Here is a 26977-nt window from a genome sequence, read left to right as displayed (position 1 = left end):
GCTTCGTGTATTTATTGATTCAAGACAACATATAATCACTATATGATCTCATAAAAGTAATAGCTGAACCATAACATTGCGTGATGGTCCGGAATTAGTGAGATGTGCCAACATGCTACTAACTGACCGCACTAATAAAAAGTCCTTTGCAATTACACACGTGATAATCAATAAAGGTCTTACTCAACGGGTATAGAAAACAAATGAGATATTGAGCCATAGCCATGCGATTAGGTCTGATCAGAAGTAAGTTAAATGAATATGGCCAATGTACCGGCACACACAACACGGATGTTTTATATAGGAAGCGCACTTGTAATTAGAAATATCATGTATATTATAGGCTACATTGTAGCACAAGAAACAAAAGCAAACGCAAGATTGCATCTACAAAACTTGTTTAAATAACCTGCAGAACAGTAGGTGACATGTAGTATTACACTGAACACGTTATCATGTTCAGTGTATCGTTATCACAGACTGGAATCCAAGAACTGTTCTTAATATGCAATATATAGTAATATATAGTAATATACAAATTCAATATTATAACGTAGTTTCAAACAATTTCAAAACTCTCACACGCACGCACGCGCGCGCGCGCGCGCGCACACACACACATACACAAGCACGCACGCACACACACGCACGCACGCACACACACACACACACACACACACACACCTTGTCTCTGCACTGAACTTCATTCATGACAGAGGGAGAGAGAGATGGGGGGGAGGGGGTGACGTCATGATCAGCAGCCAATGAAGCTGTGGAGCGCACTATAAAGCAAGAGCCCATTCTCTGTTTTGGGTACATTAAGAGAGTAAACTCGGACAATAACTCTACTAAACGATATTTTTACTATTTCGGGAGATCTTCTTGGATCACAGAATTGTTCTTCTTTGACGAAGGTAAGCTTAATATGACTGCTGATTACTAATTGATTTATAACTAGCAGGCAATGTCAGAGATAAGAGGAGAGTGGTGAATGGAGATTATTTTGCAATAACTGTTCATAAGTATGAATTTGGTTTTTGAAGTTGCAACTTTTCATATGTTTATTCTTTTAATCATTGAGTTTTATTCATTGGTTTTCTCTGAGTCTTAGCATGGTGGTAATAAAGTTGATATAGTTTAACACTTTGCATTGCCAACCACTTGTAAAAAGTGTTTTTGTGCAGCATGTGAACATGTAGACTCAAATTAATTACCAACACTTGCCAAGCAACAGTCTTCAGTTACTTTAAACTTTATGGTGCATGTAGTCAACATGTTGCACAACACCTCTCCTCCCTGCCTTCACTACTCTAATGCCCCTCCTATTTAATTTCCAGGTTGTGTAGTAACCAGAAAAAAGGAGCTGTCATCATGGTGCTAATGATACTGCCATTCATTGGATCAGTGTCGGTATCTGAGAGTTTGGTGGCCATGACAACAGTGTGTCTGGTCTACCTGATCCTCAAGTTTTTCCACACTGAGATTCCTGAGGGGCTTCGTCGGCTCCCTGGCCCAAAGCCCCTGCCTATCATTGGAAATGTGCTGGAGGTGGGCAGCAAACCTTACCTGAGTCTCACTGCCATGAGCAAGCGCTACGGCTCTGTGTTTCAGATCCAGATCGGCATGCGCCCTGTGGTCGTGCTGAGTGGCATTGAAACAGTCCGACAGGCTCTCATCAAGCAAGGGGAAGATTTTGCGGGCAGGCCTGACCTGTACAGCTTCAAGTTCATCAATGATGGCAAGAGTCTGGCCTTCAGTACAGACCAGGCCGGCATCTGGCGTGCCCGCAGAAAGCTAGCCTACAGTGCCCTTCGCTCTTTCTCAACCCTGGAGGGCACGACCCCAGAGTACTCCTGCGTGCTGGAGGAACACATCTGCAAAGAGGGAGAGTATCTGATCAAACAGCTGAACACTGTCATGAAGGCTGACGGCAGCTTCGACCCCTTCCGCCACATCGTTGTCTCCGTTGCTAATGTGATCTGTGGAATGTGCTTTGGCCGCCGCTACGACCACAACGACCAGGAGTTGCTCAGTTTGGTGAACCTCAGCGATGAGTTTGGCCAGGTGGTGGGCAGCGGAAATCCTGCAGACTTCATCCCTGTTCTTCGGTTCCTGCCCAGCGCAACAATGAAGAAGTTTGTGAGCATCAATGCGCGCTTCAGCAAGTTTGTGCAAAAGATCGTCAGCGAGCACTATTCCACTTTTGACAAGGTACAGCACTCACTAAATCATTGATGATGATCCTATTTAGTCCATTCTTCTTACACATTATCAATGAAAAAGATACATTGTTCACCCTTTTAGTCTCTGTGCACAGGATGTAAGTACAGCATTTATTGAGACTGTCCAATGATCTACTTTCAGGACAACATTCGTGACATCACAGACTCCCTTATTGATCACTGCGAGGACAGGAAGTTGGATGAGAACTCCAACGTCCAGATGTCAGATGAGAAGATTGTAGGGATTGTCAATGACCTGTTTGGAGCTGGTAGGTTGGAATTTATCTCCTGTTGAATCATCTGATCATAAGTGACCTCTGCATGAGTAGAAAATAAAGGTGATCACAATCACAAAGTTTATTTTTCTCTTCTAGGTTTTGACACCATCTCCACAGCTCTGTCTTGGTCGGTGATGTACTTAGTGGCTTACCCAGAGGTACAAGAAAGGCTTCATCAAGAACTGAGTAAGTACAGCTGACTGTAGCCATAATTCATGATAAGATACCTCCTTGTATATTACACACATATATATAGCAAGACATTAATGGACTAATGTATGCATGGTCTTTGATGAATACTGGATATAAAGGGGTCATTTTCATTCTTGCAAACACAGTAATGTTAAATGGGTGACTGTGAGTCTTCAGTCAAGTCAAAATGCGAGACAGGACTATATACTACAATAAACGTCCTCATCCTGAACTCATATTCAGTGGACTTTTTATTTTCCAGAGGAAAAAGTGGGACTGAACCGCACTCCTCTTCTCTCTGATAAACCCAACTTACCCTTACTGGAGGCCTTCATCCTGGAGCTCTTTCGCCACTCTTCATTCCTGCCCTTCACTATCCCACACTGGTGAGGTTCATCTCTTTTAAGTGCATGATAGTACCATAGATGCATATAAAAATGAGGTCTTGATGAAACGCTCCATCCAATGAGCATCACAAAACTACACAAAGAGAGAGATACAAACATGGCTATTGCAACCAGAGTGTATATGATTTATAAATACACACTATACTGAACTGTTGTCTTAATGTTTGTTTTTTAGCACCACAAAAGACACATCTCTGAATGGCTTCTTCATTCCTAAAGACACATGTGTCTTCATCAATCAGTGGCAGGTCAACCATGATCCGTAAGTATGATGTTTCAGATGTCTTTTTGTATGTTTTTGGGTTGGGTGACTTTAGATGCCCAGTACAACCAGCTAATTTGTCCTGTCTGAATCAGGGGATTAAACCTCTAATTGATCATGAGCCTCCTTTTTCAATGACAAGGTTATTTGTGCAGCTTATCTTACGTCTTCATTCTTTACGCTTTTCAGTGAGCTGTGGAAAGATCCGTCCTCCTTCAACCCAGACCGCTTCCTGAGCGCTGACGGCACTGAGCTCAACAAGCTGGAAGGGGAGAAGGTGTTGGTTTTTAGCCTGGGAAAGCGCCGTTGCATCGGCGAGGTCATTGCACGAAATGAAGTCTTCCTCTTCTTGGCAATCATTGTCCAGAAGCTGCACTTCCTCACCATGCCTGGAGAGCCACTGGACATGACCCCAGAATACGGTCTCACAATGAAGCACAAACGCTGCCAGCTGAGAGCCACAATGCGAGCGAGGAATGAGCAATGATGCTATTTATAATGTGCAATGTATAACTCAACACAGTCAGGTTAAGAATAAGTGAAAGATACATCTTTCTCAGAATGTAAGGCACCAGGATGCCGAATTTGATCACCAGAACTAATGGCTTTGATGTAAATAAGTGAAATTTGCTTGTTGCAGATCATCAGAGATGTCTAAGTTTGTGTGAACATATCTCTGTCATGTTCTTGATTCTCTATGAGATATTGCTGCACATGGTTGGTGCTTCTCAGTGAAGTATAAGGAGATACTTGGTTCTCCTGGTCTCTTCTCTGGTAAATCAAACTGCTTCCATTCAGAAGTTGTAAAACACATGGAGAATAAGTTGCCTTGTTGGGACATACAGTATGTTTTACTGGATAGGCATTACTATCTAGGCCACTGCAACCTACATTTTTCTTCTGTGACGTAAGACTCTGAACTGAACAGACATTACCTTATGATACCATCTACACTTGTAAGCTAAATATTTTAAATCCATTATAACGTGGATGTAAGACACTGAAGCTATATTTGTATCCCAAAATGTGATTGTGTGTGTGTATATCAAGTTCTTTGTATTTTATAAAAGTAATTTTTATGTGCCTAGCGTTTGTAATTTGAGGTGAAATAGTGTTGCTGTGCTATATGATTTATCAGGACGCCAAAAGAGTTCCAGGGATTTCTGGAATATATCAGTAGGCTATACAATTTTGTATTTCTTACTCTATTGTATCAATGGTGCATAATATGTATGAGCAAGTGAACGAAACATCCTTTAATCAGCCACACAAATAAAATAAGAAATACATTGAAATGATCATCTTGTTTGCTTGATTTCACACACACACACACACACACACACACACACACACATAACACACACATACACATATATAATTTTGACTATAATAATGGTGACCACCTCATAAAAGGATGTGTTCACTGATGTACAAAAAGGTGAATCCATGTCAGAATAAGTCAGAATAAATCAGACTACGATACTGAGCTCTGAAATGAACTGATTTCAACTTCAGAGAGAGAAAAAAAATCACAACAAACCCACGTGGCAGATAAGGGAAGTGACGTGACCTCACAACCCGGAAAAAGGCACAAATAACAGCCGGAGATTTGGCTTTCTTTGACGTCTTGCTTCATATTTAACGACAAGGTAAATGTACCGACTACCGACTGAATCTACTCAGGTTTAGTTTTATAAACTAGCTCACACGGGTCTCAGCTTTACAACAGTCCGTCTAGCTCAGCAAACAGACCAGCTGCAAAAGAGAAGCTAATGTTAGCTGACAAGCTAGCCAGCAGTGGTTGCATGTCTAAATGTTGTGATTTAATCATGTATTTACTACTAGTATGTCCATGTATTTACCCCACAATTCTCCGAGTACTACCGTCGTATGGATATTAAATTTAAGGTTATCTTGCCTCACGTTTTTAATACTGAACGATACTTCAAATAGTTTCAAACAACATATTCAAATTCACGTTAGCTTATATTTCCACGCAACTTTATTCATGGAGGAACAGATATTTGTGTCAGTTTTTTATTCACAAAGTGTTGAAAAAGCATCAAACTTAACAGTTAACTTTCTATCTCAATTAAATGTCAAACTTGTAATTGTTTCGCCAGTTTGTCTGTAGTGGTGGAAGTAACGTCGCTTGCAGCATTGTTGAGTTAAAAGAAAGTGCTGCTTGGTGGAAAAAGCAAACCAGAATCAACATGTAAAACGTCTTAAATTAGGAACTACAGGGTGAACACGTCGCACATAGGCTTAGCAACCATAAACTAACTAGCGGATAATTCAGCGCAGTTTGGTTTAGAAATATTGAACTAACTCCCCAACCCCTCTGACTATTTCCTATAACTATTTACTGGCCTAAATACGACCAAATTTCAAGATTTGGAACCTAAAAGTTCTTGAATCATGCTATAAAATACAGATCATGTATACATTTTTAAATGGTACATTTTAACTTCCCACATTGCTGAAACCCACAATCTTCAGTGCCTGTTGGCCTCGGCTGTACATGAAGTTATATCTGGAAATGTCAAAGACAAGTTGTAATTTTAACAATTCGTATATTTTGTTTATAATACAACTTATTTGTTTGGACCGTAGGATCAGAGTGAGCAGAATGGCCACAGACTGGTTGGGTAGTGTTGTGTCTATAAACTGTGGGCTGACGTTGGGAGTTTATCAGGGAGAGGTGTCATCTGTTGATCGGGCCAGCCAGACCATCTCACTGAGAGAGCCCTATCACAATGGGGTCAGGTGTCCTCTTCCTGAGGTCACATTCAGGTAAGAAAGCAGAGAGACGCTAACATGTTTTCTCCTCCAGCACATCCACTTACATCACAACATGCACAGATTTACATGATTCCCCTGGGCAATGTTGAAGGCTCCACAAGTAGTTAATTCTTCAAATGGGATTATATTTAAGATTCAAGATTCAAGATTAATTTATTATCATTTTGCAACACAAGATTGTATGACGAAATGTAGTTTGTAGTCCCTTACTGCTATTTGTATGAATGGATTAATAAATAAGAAGTCATAAAAATCAAACTATTTTTATATTGGAGTGCAGAGGATGTTGTTTGTATGTAATATTTATGTTTGGTATCAAAACATTTCAGTGACATTAGGTTACATTAAGTTAGGCCATTGATCCATGAACAAGTGATCAGTTTGGTTGCAAGTCTGAATCCAGGTGCAAATCCAGGAACAGGATCACATCATTACACGTCTGATCTACTGCACCTGTTTGAATAAAATATGAAATTTATAGGATTGTGCTGCCTTGGTGGAGGTATGTGCTCTGAGTGCTTCCTGGTTTTGACCAATTTTAGGAGTGAAACTCAGAAAGAATAGTTACAAAGTTGTAGACAGTAGAAAGAGGATGTGATTCATTGAATCTTTCACAAACCTAGAGCAGAAATGTTACCAAAGACAGTTCAATGCTTCCCGTTAAGGTTATTGTGGATGTGACTGGTGGTGGGAAATTTTGGTTGCCATGATCCATGTTTGTTACGTAATACATTCCAGAGTGGTTGCTCATGCTGTTTCCGTAAATGGCTCCTGTAAGATAATGTAATTCCTAATGGGATGAAACCTCTATTCCTTTAAGTGATAGTGACTTGCTCCACCCAAAGAGCTACCACAGGCCAAGTGATTGTTCTATACTGTAGCATGCAGACTGAAAATAAGTGTCTTAATATATAAGTCTAGAGACCTGTGAATATAAAAATGGGGGGAAAACATTTTACATTTTCCAGTACATCAGCATAGTAAAGTTTGAGCTCCAAATAAAGTCTTGATTTGTTTTTCTTGTAGTGCCATGGATATCAAGGAGTTGAAGTTCTTAGATATCCAGAATGCAGTCAGCAAGCCCGGTTCTGGTCTGGGAGCTGCAACAGAAGCCACCTTTGGACCCGCTGGGCGTCACTGTCAGACTAACAGGAGCACTCATCCTCATGTAACAAGCAGCAGCTCTCATGCCAGCACTGCTCCAATCACCATCCTGCGCAGAGGTAGGTACTGTATATGAGTGGGAAATGATAGTGAAAAAGTATTTACATCATTTACAGATTCACGATGCCCAATAATAATGAGCCTCGCATGTACACTCTGGACATAGTTTTTGTGACGTGTCATTTTGACATTAGTGTAAAGGTCAAAAATATTGAATTGTATCCCGTTAAACTTAAGCCAAGCATAATGGACATGTTTTGTGTAATTGATCTCTTGTGGTGTTCTAATTAGTAAGTAATATAGGAAGAAATAGCTGGACGCGAGCATCACATCAAAATGCTAATTCTCCACATATGATTTACGTCCAACAGCATCAGCATCAGAAAGCAGAATCAGGTTTTGTACTGAAGCCTGTGAGCTTTACTTTTAACAAAGCAGGTGCTGGCCAAGATACAACAATTGTTCACTGTTGGAAGAGATACCAGATACCAGAACATTGACGTGTTATTTTACAAATGTTGCAAGTTTAGAAAGGCCCTGTTTATTTGAGGCTTTTGTCTAGTCATTGTGAATCTGTATTTCCCAGAACAAGACAATTGTTGGACAGTACGTGTTAGGAGTCATGATGTACTACATGACAGGAACGTATTTTTACATCATACAGTACTGCTCTGTTGAATAACAGAAACTAGATATTATTGAACAGATTCACATATTATCCAACTCTTTTTCTAATTCCCAGCAAGTTGCCATGAAGATGAGTCAAACATGCAAAGTCCCCTCAGCATCACTGTATTTGACTGTCCTACACGATGACGTTGAGGCTGTCACTGCAGATCAAGTGAACATTTTATCTGCGTTTTTTTGGAGAAAAAGTTTGAGAAAGTTGTCAGATTATTATGCTGTCTGAAAAGTTCTGAAAGCATTTTCACACACTGCATGTGTGATCCGTGTAAGGGAAAGGAATTTAGTTTAATGTTATTTTTGTAATATGAGGTTATGTTGACTTTAATGTGTCCAACAGCTCGACTAGTCTAAACAAATAATGAAGAGAAGAGGAAGACAGATTAACAGGAAAACTTAACAATGTAATGCAGTCTGGCGCAGTAGCTCCAGCCAAAACATTCTGCCATTGTGAAGTGATATTTGTTGTTTAGATTACAGCTTGCAGTGTATTTATTGGGACGGTGGAGGAGAAGGTTGAGACACTTCTGTTGTCATTTTTTATGTTGTGGTTTGTAGTGTTGATGAGCAAATGTCCCGTCAAGTGTTTTCCAGTCATTGCTGTTTAGGCTCAACTTGTGACTGCTGTTCCTCTTTGACAGATGCAGAGACTCATTTGAGAATGTATTGTGACTCATTTGTTGCAACTGTGACTTACTAGCCTCAAAGTTGATATCCTTTATTATGTAACGCTTCTGTTATTTGCATCTACATTGCTTTCAACATCTGCCAAGATTGCTTTTTTGGGATGTATTTGTGCAGTTTTTAAACCTTTAAAATGTTAAGGACAGCTAATAAAACCTTCACTTTTACTGTAGTTTCACTTTTACATTTTCAGCACAGTTCTGTTGTCACATGTTCCAGTCATGCAGTGATTAGCTGTGAGATTCATTTTGATGCACGTTGAGACCGAGAAGCACATCTGCATTCTCCCAGTTCCAAGTTGTAGCTGTAAAAATGAGAATGTGTTACTCAACCTTCCTGATTAGATAAAGGTTAAAAACAGCATTTCCAGCAGTCAACATCCAGTCAGCAGGAAGCGTGCTTGGACAGCTCTGTGGCCTCTGCCGGAATTAGTTAAAGTCAGTTCACTTTCACACTCAGGATCACCATACAATGGAGGAGTCAGAGGTCAGTGGAATTGGCTAAAGGACACGGAGTAATATTCTTCAGCGTAGTTGTAAAAATGGCTTCTGCCTTGATGGTTTTCCTGTGTTGCAAGATGAAGCTTACATAATGGGAAACCTCTGTCCTTTTCATTTTCAAAAAAATCTCCTAGGAAAAGTGATAATGCTCATAATGTGGTGTGCATTTTTCATATTGTGTTAGCAAGGCCTGCAGCTCGCTTCACATGTTTAACCCAGTCTCTCTTCCTACTCTTTGTGTCACTATTAAGAAGCAGGAGCATGGGACCAAACACTGTCTCCCTATGACTCCCCCCTAAGATTCCCATAGCGTGCTAAAGGCTTGTACCAAAGTTCCTCTTTACAATATGTGTGTGACTAAGATCAATAAACATTCCCCCTCCCTCTCCGTGTCTGCTCCTAAAGAGAAGGTTATGCAAAGCCTGGCTTTCGTGCCTCGGTGCCCTCCTGTCCTCTCTCTCTCCCCCCATGTCCTCTCACTCCCTCCCTCCTGCTCAGCACAGGAAACCCCCCCCTCCCCCCTCCCCGACAGGAAGCCATGTTGTCCCAGTGTGCTCGGAAGGCCAAAGCGATATCAATTGTGGAGGCAATGTTTACCTTTTGAGTTTTTATTTTAATCTCGAGCTCTCAGGCTAGTGGCCAGGGAGCTAATGCCCAAATTGCATGGGGCCAAAGTGCTGAGTGGCTTGGGCAGGGCTGGTCCTTTCACACGCAATGCCATGCTCCCAAGAAGCCCCCCGGCCACAAAGAAGGGAAAGCAGGGTGGGCCGTTGCTTATACAAGATCGCGGATTCCAGAAATGGTTTCTGAATATCTGCCATTGATCTTTCTGGGAGAGTAGGATGGGAATTTAGAAACGGACTGCTTTTGTGAATGATGCATAGGCCTCCAAAAGCAGAGTCAAATTCCAGTAGACCCAAACAGATCCCATTAAAAGTGCATTTTGGAAGAGGAGCTGCAGACTCTGCCCTTGTGAAAACTGTTCCCATAACCACCATGTTAGTGTTTTTCCATGTGCCCCTCCTTCAGAAAATTGTAAAGCTTTATATTATCTTGGAAGGGGTTTTGCTGTGCATTTATTTATGCATTTTTGGTTTCACATTCACACAACTCCACGGACTGTATATCACACTGAAAGTTTTGCCAGTGTGACTACAGACTTACATCATCAACCACACAGCAAGACAGTGGAGTAAGGGGATTTTCAAGTGCTCTGCTCACACGCACATCAGCTGTAGGTATTGAGGCAATGATAAACATCACAGATTCATGCTCAGTTTCTCTTAGCTTGATCAGTCATTCAAACCAGCAACCTTCCTGTACTTTAGAAAAGTATAACTAAGCTGGGAGATCCCCCAAGAAGAATAATCAAATCTCTATATCTGGTTTCCTAGTTGAATGCCTTGTCACAGATTTAACACTGTGTTTTGATATTTATTTATTTATTTATTTAACGGTGCAAATTTACCATAACCCATCTATCAGTCTGAAACATTTATGGCTTGTGCGTTTGCAGTAATTTGTGGTGGTTTGTCTAAACTGAAATCAGTGAAGTTCACTGTCTGTCTGTGTACTTTGCTGCTCGCTATTCATTAGCTTGTTTTACTTGGAGCCTTGCCCAGCTGTTCAGATTTTTGATTCATAGCATGACAAAACACTTCCTTGTAAATAATGACATTGTTGGCTCACGGTAATAAAGACTCTAGCTTTTCTCCCCATTCACACAGGTAAGTACACCAACCCACCACCCTCGCCCTCTCCTCCACAACACGTCTCAGTAATGTTTTTCTTGCTATTTGTAAAAAACTATAGTTGATAAATCACTTAAAAAAAAAAAAAGACACATTAATATTGTGTAATTTTTTTGTCAGAGCAGTGATGGAAACACTGATTGTGTCACAACTCACTGCTGAATGTTTGCAAAAAAATCCAAAAATCACTCCTGTCTGACACTCGCAGGTGAGTCCATACTGTGATATTGAGTCAGGTCTCAAATTAGACGCTAGTTGATTAGTAGCTTTGTATAAACGTAGTGTGACTGAGCCTCCCAGTGTCTTGCGTGAGAGTCCAAAGTACGTTAGCTGTCACAGTGACAGTAGCGTGCGACTGTGCCTCTCTGTCTCCTGGTTAGCGTGAGAGCTCAGGATGGTTGGGGTTGAAGGCCAGGTTTTTCCAGTTTTTCTTTTCTTTTTTTTTTGTTCTAGGTTCATGTTGTTTTTTTGTTTGTGCTTACATGTATGTAAACTTTATTGAGCACCGCTCAGTCGGCCATTGTGTGGTTTCTGTCAGCGGTGTTTTGTTCTCAACGGGTTAAAGTAACTAACTGTGAGAGGATAAGGAGGTCGCCAGTCTGAGTTACACAAGATAAAAGGAGTTACGAGCACCTAGTCAAAATTTTAAACTGCTGAGTGCAGGAACTTATTGTGTATGGATTACACCATTTACAACCCTACAGCCCTATAGTGTCAGCTTATAGCTCCTTTCAGAGGTGATTTAGATTTGAGCAGAGCTGAGTGATGGGATATGCATTTGGCAAGTTTAAAGCAAATATAGTCTTATGGTAGCTCAGAGCAGAGCCTCCTCCTCTCTGTTGTGGACTCTCAGTTTTTAACATTTAGTCCCAGGGACACATACTGAAGTTGTATGTCATGAATTTAGTGTTTACATGTGCATCTGTCTGCACTGTATGTTAGAGATGATTCAGACTACAGTTCTCATACTCTAGTTGGGTTTAATTACTTGTGAATTAAATTTGGAGTAAGATGTGGATGTCCCATGATCTGAAAATACCTTATCCATATGATTACTTTGTGTCCTTGGATTTATTGTTGAATGCCAAATATATGTGATTGAATACATTATTGCTTATTGAAAATAGCACCCTTTTTCTGTACAATGACAGTATTTTCTCATTAACACATCTTGCACTCGGGTAAATTTTATTTTATTTCTTCAGATATTTTTGGGTACCAAATATATTAACCTCTCCCTTTATATAAAACCTGTAGTTTAATCTTAAACTTCACTAACAGTGGTTGGAATTTGGGGTATGAATCACTGGTTAACGTGGATTCAACTGAATTCATGATTCTGTGGTTGAATGCAAGAGCAATTGTAGTTTTCTTGTTTTGAAGTCTCTGCTCCATCCAATAACTATTAGCAAAATGTTATTTATATAAATAAATGTGAATTAATTTCAGCATGTTCTCCAGCCCCTGCAGGGTCATCTAACAGCAGGGGGGCAGCTCAGGCCACATCAAGGAAAAACTGCATGAGGAATGGAGGCGCTGGAGGCCCAATGAGACAAAAAGATGACGAGTGCTTCGGAGACGGGACTAATGAGGACCTGGACACCGACTTTGACTTTGAGGGAAACCTGGCTCTCTTCGACAAAGCCGCCGTCTTCTCCAAGATTGATGGGACCAACAGCCACAGCAGTAGGGCACAGCATCACAGCGCGCAGGCTGAACAGAAGCCCCTGTCCTACCGCCATGATGAGAATATTCTGGAGGGCAAGCCTGTCATATACCGGCAGATAACAGTGCCTCAACATGGGGGTAAAGAGTACTGTACTGGTGAGAACAAAATGCATGTGCATACTCGTGTACACACACACACACACACACACACACATGCACGCACAGACACATATGTTGGAGCGAGGGCATCATGTATGTGCATGTCCTCTTATGTTATAGAATTTCTTAAGATATGTTGTCTGTCAATATGGCAGGAAATCAATAAATATTGAAACTGTTAATTTGCAAAGACAGTTGTTTTATCACAGAGTGTTTTAGGTCAACTGGCTTTCAGCTGAAACACACATTCATAAATAGGAAGCGTTTACTGTGCAGAATTTAGTAGAATCCTTGAGGAACATAATTTTGTAGCTGCAGTTGAAAATAGTCCCCAAAAAATCCACTATTTACTTGTTTGAGTAACATTTGCTAAAAGCTACAGTGCCCAGCTAAGGCGAATTACTGGGTCTTAAAATAAAAGTATATACTGTATTTGTGACCTGTTTTTATAGATTAACGTTGCTGACGGTGCTGAGTGTCATGGACAGGATTAAGGAAGTCAATTAAGTATTTAGAGACACACTGACACACACGTTTGTTTGGTCAGTTGAAAATTCTATACCCTAAATGTATTTGGGGTACTTAACAATGATATATAGCACAAAGCAGCAAGTCCTCACATTTGAGAAGCTGGAAACAGGAAAATGGATTGTTTGGTTGAGGAATAGCTGGAACCATGAACTGAATGAAATGTTGTCCTGTCCATTAATGTCCATTAATCAGTTGACTTATATATAACTATACTCTATGTCAAAAGGGAACGTCTCCCTTAAACAAACTGTAAAATTAAGTTTATTCTTAATAAAAAACAGTGAAACTTGTTATTATTGGCATCAGGGAAAATAAGTCACTGTTGAGCCTCCTTGAGGATCTCATGAACGGCATGCTCTCACCCACCTGGTACCCTCTCTCATGCCCTACGAGATAAATGATTCTACATGCTCACCCTGATTTAATTTCACATGAGATAGTTAACATTGTCTCTATAGTATTGGGAAATACCTTTTTAGATAAAATGAAATCTCCCTCTGGGACATTTTTATCAGTAAACATGTCAATTGTGTGAACATAATGTTTGTTTTGGACAGTCATTTTTTTCAGTAGTTCAACTTTGACCAGGATTACCATCTGTTTATCTAATAACACTGTTTTTACCCAGTGATACTGACAAAAATAGTTTCCAACAGACATTTTTGAAATGTCATTGCTGCACTCTTGCCAAAATCTGAAGTATTTAAACCTTTTTTACACTTGATACTGATCACTATAGAGGCTCTCGGCACTGTCAGGAATGTGCTGCAGTGTCTCTTTCCTCTGAGCACAATGAGAAAAACAACATGCGCTATAAAGAGGGGCTCGAAGTGGACACAAGGCCTATTAACCCCATTGGCCAGAGAGAGGTCACCCTGGGGCATGCTGACTGGAATCATATCCTTCTGGTTACTGTTTAGCATGTGGGTGACTTTTGACCCCACACACACACACACACACACACACACACACACATCCCTACTGCAATGATGAGACCATTCTTTCTCACACTTCAGCTCACTCTAGGAACCTGTGTGTTACATAACTGGTTAATATAGACACAAGATAAGTAAATTGCACGCTAGCACAGGCCCTGGAGTCCAAGGTGTGAGAGAAATGCCTCAGTCTTTGTATCTTTTCAGTCTATAGGAGCTGGAGCCATAGAGGGTGGGTGGAACTTGAGTAAGGGTTGACTGGTGGGGTGTATCAGTATGTATAGGTGTTTTATTATAACCAGCAGGATCAACTCTGTCACAAGACAGAGTAGTTGGCATTATGGCACTATGTTGATATGTTTTTCTCAAAACTTCTCTTCAGAATTAACACTAAAATCTTTTCATCTCTTTTGTTTGTGATTCTGCTCAGGATTTAAGGTTTATATGCAGTATTTCTGCTTCCTTCCTGAAACATAATAGCAGTACAGCGACTGGAACAAGAATGATGAAAGATAAGAATTTTTGCTATGTATTCATCAGGCTGTGAAGGTGACACGGTGGCTGTAGTAGTGATGGTGTTTCGAGGATTTTTAGCCCAGACTGTCATCTGATTGGTGGTGACACAACGGAGTTGGGCACAGCTGCCAAGCAGAGCCTCCTTTTCTTACCGTGCAGGCAGGTCTGCTTCCCAGGGCTGTCATCATAATCCCCATCCTCTGCACTCTGTAATTAGCATGCCGCCGTACAGCCTTACATAAACAGCACCTCTCAAGCAGGAACAAACCACAGTGCTGTTGACCTGGAATCTTTGCCAGTAAATAGATAAATCAACAATGGCAAGAATAGAGAAAGAAAAACAAAGTGCCTGGCTTCATGTTGGGGTTGCCATAACGCACTGGTATGGGGATTTGACAAGCCTGTTTCTATAAACCATTGTTAATTGTAAAGGTTGCAGTCTGTAGGTTCAGTTCTGCCATTGTCTTGTTTTCCTGTGGTGTGATTGACTCCAGCTGTGCACTGAAACCTCTTCAGTTCAAACAAGCCATGCCTCAAAACACAAATTACAACAAAGCCAACTGTCAGCTGGTGTTTCTAGTTTTCTTTTATTTATTTATTTGTGCTCTGTCACATTGGAGAAAGCAGGATGCAGACTTCAAAATTTTTGTCATTACAAAATATTTTAACCCATCTGACCTAGTGACCCAGTGTGAAAGAGACATGGGATAGATAGCGAACTTAGTGCATGTGTCGTGATCTTGTCTTGTGATTGCATGCTGTCAGGTAAAGAGAAGGCCAGCAATGGGGATTGCAAGACACAGGAACCATAGTACTCGTGACACATATGAATTCTTGTTAACTTCACCTTTATAAAGGCCTCACACTCACACAAAGTTCTTGCTTTGGGGTGTTGGATAATAAACTGATTGTGAAATAATCCAAAAATCTGCACACTTTTTCCCAATGTTTTAGTCCCCAGGAATATATTATGTCCATTTAATTGTATATTAAAAATTCATATGACATGAATATTATCTGAAGAAGGTCTGAGGATGGAAAAGTTGCAAATAAAGTGAGTACAAATGATCAACAGTGTGCAGGATTCTTTGGTTTCTTCACAGTCAAGAGTTTTTGATCTGACTGTATGTACCAGTAAGTAAGACTTTATAGTTTTCAAGAACTTGTCATGGTTTAAAGTACTCAAAATTGATTTGAATAGTTGATATGAGCAGTAGTACTCACAATGGCAGACCAGACAAATTACAAAAAAACTTAATTAACAGAAAGTCTGATGAAATAAGTTACACGTTTTAGTGGATAAGTGATTTGTGACAAGCATTGTGCAGAAAGCCTCAAAAGTAGGCTGTTAGCACCAACATAAAACCAAAATGATAAAAAAAGGAATCTCACTGATTACTGCATTTATCATCTTTGCTGTGCCCCAAAAGACCCGCTCCCCCATCTTGCTACCTGCAAGAGTTGAGATCTTCAGCAGAGATGAATGGAACAGCCTTGTCTAACCCTCCCTATCCCAGCACAAGCCTTAGTCACACATGGCCCGCATCCAGCCAGCGTGTATTGCTTTCAGTCCTGTCGGTTCCCTTGTCATGCTTGAAGGATTGCTTCCACCTCAGTTTATTTTAGTGCTGCTGCATACTCATGGCTACCCGGTTTAGCTAGTTGACTGCTGAGTTTGTTTTTGTACCACATCGAGAGTGGGTGTGTGTGTGTGCATAAATCACTGCATATGTGTGAGAGTGTGAGGAAGGAGGAGATGGTGTGCGTGTGTGTGTGTGTGTGTGTGTGTGTGTGTGTGTGTGTGTGTGTGTGGACAGAGGGGGTAGTTTTGGTAGCGGCAGCTTCAGCAAGAGAGTTATTAAGAAGCTCACCTGGTGGGATGGTTGAAAAGCAATTAGTGCATACTAGTGCAACACCCACTTCCTCTGAGCTTGGCACTCAAGGCAGCGGTTTGCATGACAAGAAGCAGTTGACTTTCCTGTGCTTATCGCTCACATGAGGATTGGCATGCTCCAGATTTCTGTTGCCCACTGAAACATATTACCAGTCTTTGTGCGGTATCAATAAAAGAATAGTGGGAGGGGAGCAGGGCCAACCTAAAGATAAGCAAGAATTTTAGTCAGGCACGGCATCAGTCTCTGTGTTTATATGTAATTATCTTGTGTATGAGGGTGTGTGTGTGTTTGTGTGTGTGTATGTTGCGTGGTTGTACGTTTGTGTCACTCTGTTCGTGTTGCATGCCTGGATGAAAAGTTATGGGTGTATATGTTTGTACATCAACTTGTTGTGAGTGTGTTGTAGGTTGAGGTGTTTGTGCGTGCATGTGGTGTCACTGTGAATTTGTGCACTCCCATAAGGCCACCAAATTCTCAGCTACCAGGCCAGAGATCTGTAGGAGGCCATTAAGGACTTAACTGGCTCCCAGCAGCTTTATTTATCAAAGGGATCCTGAGCCGTGCTGTTCCCCTAGCTTGACTTTCATTACCCTTCTAATGTGCCACAGGCAATAGACAGCCAGGGATTAGCACGGGCTCTTTAAGGTTTCCACACACTTCAGTTTGTACAGTGATAAAAGGCTGAATTGGAGTTATGTAATACAGTAATTCAAAAAAATACTCAGAAGAGAACGATTATGACAAGGGTAGGTGACTTGACATGACAGAACACATAAAAACAAAGGGATTTAAGTCTTTTCCTCAAAAGAAAGATGACTACTAAAGAGGAGGTGAATTGTGTAACAGAATCTACCTTTGAAATGTAAAAGTTATTAAAGTCACATGTCAGTGGACTTTCCTGACCCGCATAGAGTTACAAGATTTCTGACCTACCTTCTCCTTTAACAAGCAAAACATCTGCATAATTCTAAGAAGTAGTCACTGACATCATGTGCTGCATGTTAAATTTACTACGATAAAATGAGTTAACCCTAAACCCAGTGGACTAGAATAGTACAAGCTAACGTAGGTCTACATTATGCGTTTGTTCTCTCACAAAATTCTCTGAAACCATCTGTTGTTATCCAAAGTAAATTTGTCCCAACATTTTACTACATGTGAGCAGTTTCTCACATAACCTTTCTTCCACCTTTTTCCAGTAATGAGTCAAGTGTTCTGCTCAGGGGTACTTGAGGACAGAGAGGGAAGATAGTTTCATCCCTAACTGTTTTGGCAGCTGGAGTGGGGATATACAGTAAAGCACTCATGAGCCTGCTGCTCTGACCCGAAAGCTGCTACTGTCTTGGTATTAATAACAAGTCTTATCTGGCTATTTGTGCTAGTGTAAGAAAAGGTGGTTTACTCAGTGTTGTAGGTGGCATCAAGTGTTGGATGTATTGTTTATTTGTCTGGCAAGCACAGGTTGAACTGCTGTAGTTTTTGATGTCTGAAGGACTGCGTGACCACAAAACAGTTCGGGGTGAATTAGCTTCATTGGCAACGTACTGTATTGGCCCAAATATAAGACGAGCCTGATTATAAGACAACCGTCCTTTCCAGCGCCAAACACACACATTCAAAGTCCTGTTGGGAAACTGTTTTCTGATATACTATCAATCCAAGAAGAAGGAGTCCTCATGCCTTTTCTCATGTAAAAATGAAATACTTCTATTAACGTAGAACATAAATCCCACATTTGCATAGCTTGTCTATCAGTCGTATACTCACACTGTCTCTTCTCAGGCTTTTGTAAGTGGTCAAAATGATCTCCTCTGACAGTTATCTTTCTTTTTGAGCTCCTTGTCATCTGTGACAGCAGTATTTCTTGGCTGCTTGACAGATCAATGGTCCATTTATGCATTAATGATTTTGTTTTCACTTGTCATTAATTTATTTCCTCCATGGCAGAAAACCACATTACACAAGCCTTAAACTCCTGCAGGGTAATCTGAGCAAATGAACCACTTTTAGTTCTGACCAACTGCAGAACTATAAACGGACTCGATGACAGCAACAATGAGGCTACAAACCAACCCACAATGCAACACTCTCCATTCAAAGTGGATCTCTGATCTTGTGTACACATAATTGTTTAGTGCTTGAATATAAGACGACCCCCACTTTTTCAAATTTAATTATCAGAATAAAATACCATCTTATATTTGGGCCATTACAGAACTGTAGAGAGCATTGACAGCTTATGCATTATGAAGTGATCATTACTACTGTCACTAAACACATGGAGATAAGTTTGAAGAAAGTGGTGTGGTCCTTTAAATAGTTTCATACAGTTCCTGATTCAACTGAGAACAGGTAAGGTGATACGTCTTCATTAAAAATGTAGTCTATGAATTACTTTGTTTTGAGTTGAATCCACTGTTCAGAGCCCTTGATGGTGGTCACCACCATGTATCCCCCATGTTTTATCCTTCCCAATCTCTCACCACAAGCCGTTGGCATACAGGTGCAGGTGTTCATATGCACATGATGTTTGTCCCCTTTCGTGTCACGCTAACCTGCTGTATGTTTTGACTGACACAGCAGTCAAGGTGGGGGGTCCAGCCCAGTAGAACCCCGTCCCAGAGCTAAGGGTTGAGGTTTGGTCAGAAGCCATGTGATGGTGCGTGTGAACCCAGGGCCTGCAGGGGATAGGCGTCTCACTCTGGTAGCCTCATGTTTGTCATGTTTTGTAAAGGCTGCCAATCTTCCCTTTGTTGCCGCAGACAGGGGTGACAAACAGGAGAGGAAATGGAGAATCTTCTGTGATGGGAACAAGATCGGGTCATGAGGAGGGGGCTTTTCCCTGGGGAATGGGTTCCTCGCATTAGGATTTGTGTTGCTTACATGTAACTACCACATCCTGAGAACCTAGAGGGTGGTAATCTGTAGACCAACGTTTGTCCTCATCTTAGTGGTCGGGTTACTGGGCTTGACTTGTACTCCAGCTGTTGTTTTTCAAGGCACTAATGAAGATAAATTGCTAAATGACATAGTACCTATGAAGATGTATTACAATTCAGGGCTAATTTACAAACATTATCCTTTTGTGTGGGTTTTCTGGAACTTGTCAGACCATATCACTGGATGCAAGAATGTGAAAGTACAAATATGTGTTTGTTTCAGGAATTGATTTCCTACCATTTTCACTACAATTTACACATGCTATATTTTCTGTCATAGAAATGACAAACTATAGAAAGCATTCATTTTTTTTTTTCTTCCTAACTTCCTTTCTGCTGTCCATCTCACCTCATGTTTTCTCTCTGCAGACTCGGGCCTGGTGGTTCCAAGCGTGCCCTATGAGCTTCATAAGCGTCTGCTAGCAGCTGCAGAGCGCTGGGGCCTTTCTATCGAGCGCAGGCTGGAGACGATAGGTGTTTGCTCCAGTCAGATGGCTCTCACTCTGCTGGGCGGACCAAACAGGTGAGAAATACCACTCTTAGTGGAGCAGACCGACAAGAGGACCTACCAATGTCTGGGAAGTCTGCAAAAGAATGAACTTAATCAGTTTCTGGGATGTTTGACTACTTATCTGATGTACTGTACAGTGCAGATAGAGTCATTTGTATAATAACCATAAAGAATGTGCAACACAATGCCAAACATACCTTTCTGAGTACTTAGACAATTATTAGAGCTGGTCTGTCCAACTTTCTGGTTTCATGTCATGTTTCCCAGTTTCCATGGCGATCATATTTACTACTATGTTTCTACATAAGCAAGACAGTGTTAACCTTGACCCCCCTCAGGGCTTATTTTCTTGTACTGCAGCGAGCAGTCACACAGCAGGTCACAAACATCCTAATAGATAATAGATACTGGCGGCAGACCTGTTTAGTATTGTTTACCTGCACCTTTATGAGCGGTGTACTCTCATGTAAGATCAAAGAGCCACAGCGCAGTAGCTCATACAACAAACAGGTTTGTTGTCTCAGATCCTTTATCAGTACGGCTGTGATACTTGCGTGTCTCAAATTTACACAGGAGCTACTGTGAGCCTCAGATCTTGTTTAATTTTGTATTGTATCATCAGGGTCACAGACGCTACAATGGTGTTCACTGTTTCATTCAGTTCATATTCATAATGTGAATATAGATACTCAAACCAATTAATATTCTGCTTGTATGCAGAGAAATGCAGCATTCATATATTTTTTATTTTTCATAGCCTGCAAAAAAAAACTAGTGGCACAATTGGAGGATTGATGGGTGCCAAGTTGAAACTGCAAATTCAGTGTTCTGAGCAATCTTTAACTCTACAGATAAGTTTTTATTATTAACAACAACAACAAACGTCTTATCTTCCTCTACTGTCTGATAAAACCAAATATTTTATTATTTTATTTATCATTGGAATTACATATCCTTTGTGTCTGTTTTGAATGGTGATGGTGCGTATATGTGGGGTTCAGGGTCTTGCTCAAGGACACGTCAACATGTGAGGAGCCAGGAATTAAACCACCAATCTTGGTGGACCTGCTCTACCAACTGAACTACATACAGACTATACTGGCAGGGTGGAGAAAAATCTGCAAAAGTCTTGGTTCTGGGTTTTGTTTGAATTTCAGCTAGTCAGCCCACCTATGACATAGTGAATATTTGTTTTATTACATAGATACTGTATAACTGATGAATACCACATTGATCATCTATCAGGGGAATTATTCTTTGTTTTTTTGGATTAACTTGAGTGGAATAACATATTTATTGAATGTTCCCAGGCTCACCCCAAAAAATGTCCACCAGAGGCCCACTGTGGTCCTTCTGTGTGGCCCCCACATCCAGGGGGCCCAGGGCATCAGCTGTGGTAGACACTTGGCCAACCATGAAGTGGAGGTCATCCTGTTCCTGCCCAACTTTGTCAAGATGCAGGAGTCAGTCACCAGGGAGGTCAACCTCTACAGCAGGACGAGCGTCAAGCAGGTGGCCAGTATCAAAGGTAGAACACACCAATAGGGAATATTTAGATGATTAAATTCCTGCCTACACTGATTTCAATGACACTGATGGGAAGGACCAAGCTATGTGTAAAGGCTGATCTGTGCTCGGACTGATGGCGGTAAAAGTTAACATGATCCTGAGACTGAGTATCTAAGGATCAGCTCATGTTGGAGCAGACCAGCACAGACAAATGTTGCCCTCTAGTGGAGCAGCCACATTGAAAACACTTCTGACTGAAAGCTCACACTGACTGATATTTTGGAAGCACAAGAGTGACTCAGAACACTTGGTGGTATCATCTCTGCAAAATATTTAATGACATTAAGTAAATGGGAGAGAAACTGGTTTTGATTTATGACTTTAAACTATTAATTCATTGGTATTACTGTACTTAAGGCCAGGACTGTAGTTCAGAAAACACAGGGCTAAGTAGTCTTATGAATGAAGATTTTTTATTTTTTTTTTAATGAGATGATTTCAGATTCCTGTGTATATACACTGAAAACCTTGTTTTCACTGTGTCTTCTTGCTTTAGTTTTTAGCAGGATCAGATGCACCAAAAATGTACAGTATTCACATTTTTTGAGGTAACTTTGAAACACCAATTGCATTTTTTTTCTTCTCCTTTACTTGTGTTCCAGATCTGCCTGCAAGCCCCGTTGATCTCGTTATCAACTGCCTGGATTGCCATGAGAACCCACTGCTGAGGGAACAGTCCTGGTACCAATCAGCCGCTGACTGGGCCAACCAGAACCGGGCTCCAGTCCTCAGTATCGATCCTCCAGTCGGTGAACAGCATCAGACTGTCGAGGCGAAGTGGACCCTGTCTTTGGGCCTTCCACTACCTTTACCGGAAAGAGAGAGCAGGGTCTACCTCTGTGATATTGGCATCCCTAAGATGGTTTTCCAGGAAGTTGGGATCAACTACCACTCACCCTTTGGATGTAAATTTGTCATCCCTCTGCACCCAGCATAACAGAGTACCAACTATATGACCAAATCAATGTTACAAAGTGTATACGCAGGTCTGGGGGCATCGTCTGAAAGACTGAGCTGCAGGTTTTTCTTCTTAGCTCCTGGAAACTCCCATGGGTTGCTGCATGTTGCGTGCGACACTTCTTGTTTTTGAGAGGAGAAGGTTTCCTGTTCTTTGGTGTGTTTTGATAAGGGCTCCATGACTATGTGAATATGTTTACAAAATGCTGACCACTGTGAGTCTATCTGTGACCTCTGACCCCAGGACCAGCACCAGAGACACAGTTCCTGTTTCCTCCTGTAGATTGCATGTGGAGTCTGGTCCTGACCCTGTGACCCGGCGCACAGCTCAGCCTAATGTTGTCTGCCAACCCAAACCCACCTCTCAACTGCCCCACAGTTGACGTCCATGTCCTCTGTCATTCAATTTATTACAGATTTTTACTTACCCGAATGGGTGTGTTTTGTCTAATTATGGTTGTAGTATGTCACACTGAAAAGGTGATATTACAAAGAATCTATATTTGTATTTATTTTTCAAACACATCTCAGGAATAATGCAGTTTTAAAATGTAAATACTTCATATTTGCATTTACATTACATCTGATTGCACTCTTTTTCTTGCATTGATAACCACTGACACTGAAAATGAGAACTGCTAGCATACACACATGAGGATTCATTTTTATGTATTCCTGTAGGCCTGCAGATTAGGCAGGAATTTGAAGCACACATTCCAAGGACCAAAAAACATCGTGGACCAGGTTAATCTCCAGGGATTATAGCTAGTTAGGTGTAGCAAAACCTAATTATTTAATCTTTTCTATTTTTACACATCAAATTCAGCAACCCTCAGTGAAATAGCCACCTTCCTTTCTTTTGGTCAGCATAGAGATCTTGAGTGAAAACCTCAGATCAGTAAAATGTTCAACTTTACAAGAACAAAGAAAACAGCCTTATTTATAGATTGGCAGCTATGCACTTTTGGAATAATGCAGGTGAGGTTTTTTAAGAGCTCTTAAATCCTTGTGTCATTAACTTCTTTTCAGACTGCTTTCCCTTATTTTCAGTCATATATATAATTTTACAATGTCTGATGGTCATATTAAACATTGCCAAAGTGTCAAATAATGAGTTAAATGCATGTAGAAATAATCCCTGTGAGGAAAGAGCACCGGCTTCAGACTGCTGTGAATGCTCGGTTTCCAACAGTTTTTTTCTTCTTTCAGCCCGAGCTGACGTCAGCTTGTGATGGATTATTTACATGGCCATCTGCTGCACGCATAGTGCACAAGTTCACTGCCCTGCTCCGCTAACATTATGGTGTTTTATGACTGGAGTCGAGCTGGTACGCTGTGAATGTTTTTCCGTTACACAGCAGGGCAAAGTAAAATAAGTAGTTCACCTGTTGGAGGTGTGCTAGTCGTCTGCAGCTCATCACTGTGGCTGTTCCTGCTTGTACTATTCCTCCCCGCATTATTTCTAACTGATCCATATATTGTGTCAACCGTTTTTTAGCGCTGCTCAGGAAGCTCCACTAATTCGGTGAGGAACATGTGTCATTTCCTTTAAATTCTTCACAATTAAAGTCTCCCGTTATTTAGTTATTTAAAATATTTTTAATATGAAGCGGTAATGCAAAGCTATTCTAGTGGAGTCCCAGAATAAAAGTATAGAGCTGGAAATGAGCATAATAGGTCCTCTTTAAAGTTAATAACCTGAGAGTCATACAACTATAGTCATGAGTTTCAAATAACAGCATTAATAAGCTTTAACTTCACACCTTAACTGTTACTTTGAGCTCAACAGCAGTAAACACATTTCTGTTTAAAGTACTTTAGCTGTGTGTGATGCAGTGGTGATCAGTTTTAGTTGAAGCAACAACAGTGGCTGCCAATAAGAAGCAATAGAGTTGATGTATTGATAGAAATCTGAGAATTGCATGTCTTTATTTCCTGAGAGATTTCCCAAACCAGAAACTACCCAATGCCAGGTGCATATCTGGTAGAGAGGGGAAGAATAGGTTACTGTATTATTGGCATTTCTACAAAGTTCAAAATTACAAATCAAAATATTTATGTAAATTGAATATTTTACATTTGCCTGAGAACCTCAACTCAGGGAAAAACATAGGGCAGTCCAGGAGACTGCAGCCTGTTTTATTGTGTTCTCAGAACTACTATTTGACTATGAAACACTAAAAATATGATTAAATCTGTAGTAAAAATTTCAGTAATGACTTTTTAACAAATTGTGTAAAAAAAAAAAAAGCCTTGCAAGTTGACACTGGGAGGTGTCACATCTTGAGGTCAAGTAGTGCAAGGGGGAAAAAGGAAAACATTTCAACACGAAATATGTTCATTTTCCTGCTGATAGGTTGGTATCTCTTCATTTTCAGAAGTGTAGTTAACTCTGGGAAGCAGGTAGACATAAGCTGGAAAATATGTTGTAGCTCAAGTTTTGTTAATGCATTTTGGTTATTGAGTACCTTTTGCAAGCCTGTTAAAGCTATCCTATGGAAAACACTATCTAAAATCATGTTTTTGTCAATAATCTGTTGTGGTGTCTGAAACATCTGGCAAAATGCAAAAAATATGTAATTGTTACACATTTGGACTGGATCCTTGCATCTGGACAAAATACAGATGTACAGGGTGACAGTGGGTGCTTCTTTTATATGCAAATGAAATAAAAGATATTATACAAACACTGTGTGTAAACTGTACAATATCTGCACCATGGAAAGACCACGATGTTAAGAAAACAACAAGTATCCAAGTAAAGTAACCACGTACATTTAATCCAGTACTGTATCCAAGTACAGTTTTTAAACACTTTTACATTACTTGAGTATTTCCATTTATTGCTATTTTAATTCAACTCCATCACATTTAAGAGAAAATTATTGTCGTTTTCATTGCACTGTATTTATTTGACAGTTATGGTTACTAGTAACTACATATATATAACTACATGTATATTAACATTTAAAATACAAATCAGTTTATTAAATATGATTCATTGTTGTAGACTGAACTACCCAACAGTATTTAAAGGGGGCAGAATTAGCTCCATCTCGACCAGCTGCAACATTCACATGGTTACACAATAATGAATCAGTAATAGCCATCAAGTAATTAAACATATAATAATATAACATTCGGAAAGGGTCCTTTCTGCATAGTGATTTAATTTACATTCAATACTCAACTATACTTTAAGAAAGAAAAAGTATTAAACTACTCGTGGTGGATTCTGTTTGTAGTAGTGCTGCTTTTATTTAAATGTGATCACTTCTTCCAGCACTGCAATAACAGCCATTATTTGAATAAGTAAATCACATGCTTTATTCCTGCACAGGTTATTGAACTGCCAAGACTAAGTGCCTGATGTAAGGAGTTTTTATGCCTCTGCGCCGGTGACAGCTGTGGCCAGAGGCATTATGTTTTCAGGCTGTACATCCATCTGTCCGTCCGTCCCATTCTCTCGTGAGCGCAGTATCTCAGGAATGCCTTGAGGGAATTTCTTCAAATTTGGCACAAACGTCCACTTGGACTCAAGAATTAACTGATTAGATTTTGGTGGTCAAAGGTCATGGTCACTGTGACCTCACATCCGTCCCATTCTTGTGAACGCGATATCTCTGGAACGCCTGAAGGGAACTTCTTTACATTTGGCACAAACGTCCATTTGGAATCAAGGATGAACTGATTAGAATTTGGTAGTCAAAGGTCACTGTGACCTCACAAAACAAATTTTTGGCCATAACTCAAGAATCAGATGCTAAGTATGACAAAGTTTCACACAAATGTCTAATAGGATAAAATGATGAAGTGATGGCATTTTATATCCAAAAGGTCAAAGGTCAACTTCACTGTGACATCATGATGTTCTGCAAAAACACTTTTCTGGCTGTTATTCAACTCCATAACTCAGGGGCAGAAGAGGAGATTGTGACCATATTTCTCATTTGATCGGATACTGAATTGGTGACACTAATTTTGGGTGCCCACCTTGAAACTGCGGTGATCTTATTAAATTCCTTCAAAGTCTTCACTACAAATATTAAATGAGTCTGGACAGACATGGATGTGAACTGTAACTTGACTTGTTCAGTGGAGGGAGGGGAGGCAGTACTTCTAGTTACTCCTGTTGTTAAAAGTGTGTGCAAACGTGTAAGTTTTGGAGGAACTCTGCTCATATCAGTGGCAGTAATACACCAGAGGTCTACTTCATGCACTTAAAGTTGGGCTGTTAAGGTATAGGCCTTTTTCACAACTTTTTGACATGTCATAGCATGATAAGCACACATGTAATTAATAACACTAATGAAGGCCACATTTCAGATGGGTGTTCCACTTCCAGGGCAAT

The 26977-nt window shown here is 40.5% G+C and overlaps 2 protein-coding genes across 2 annotated transcripts; both read left to right on the top strand.

Annotated features, from left to right (window-relative positions):
• The first annotated feature begins 802 nt into the window (after window positions 1-802).
• On the top strand, window positions 803-4656 carry cyp1a (cytochrome P450, family 1, subfamily A). The gene is made up of 7 exons (XM_067595584.1): window positions 803-914; window positions 1338-2211; window positions 2365-2491; window positions 2597-2686; window positions 2955-3078; window positions 3275-3361; window positions 3551-4656. Exons 2-7 carry the CDS (start codon window positions 1372-1374, stop codon window positions 3846-3848), a joined length of 1566 nt encoding a protein of 521 aa, XP_067451685.1. The 5' UTR covers window positions 803-914; window positions 1338-1371; the 3' UTR covers window positions 3849-4656.
• Window positions 4657-4913: 257 nt separating this feature from the next.
• Window positions 4914-25315, top strand: LOC137186565 (enhancer of mRNA-decapping protein 3-like). Its single transcript, XM_067595597.1, has 7 exons — window positions 4914-5010; window positions 5975-6154; window positions 7190-7386; window positions 12408-12770; window positions 19959-20112; window positions 21411-21628; window positions 22272-25315. The coding sequence occupies exons 2-7, from the start codon at window positions 5991-5993 to the stop codon at window positions 22604-22606; spliced, it is 1431 nt and encodes a 476-aa protein (XP_067451698.1). The 5' UTR covers window positions 4914-5010; window positions 5975-5990; the 3' UTR covers window positions 22607-25315.
• The last annotated feature ends 1662 nt before the right edge of the window (window positions 25316-26977 follow it).

Source organism: Thunnus thynnus, chromosome 1 (assembly GCF_963924715.1).
Source record: "Thunnus thynnus chromosome 1, fThuThy2.1, whole genome shotgun sequence".
Taxonomy (NCBI): domain Eukaryota; kingdom Metazoa; phylum Chordata; class Actinopteri; order Scombriformes; family Scombridae; genus Thunnus; species Thunnus thynnus.
Note: the sequence above shows the minus strand (reverse complement) of the source record. Positions and strands in the feature narration are given on the sequence as shown.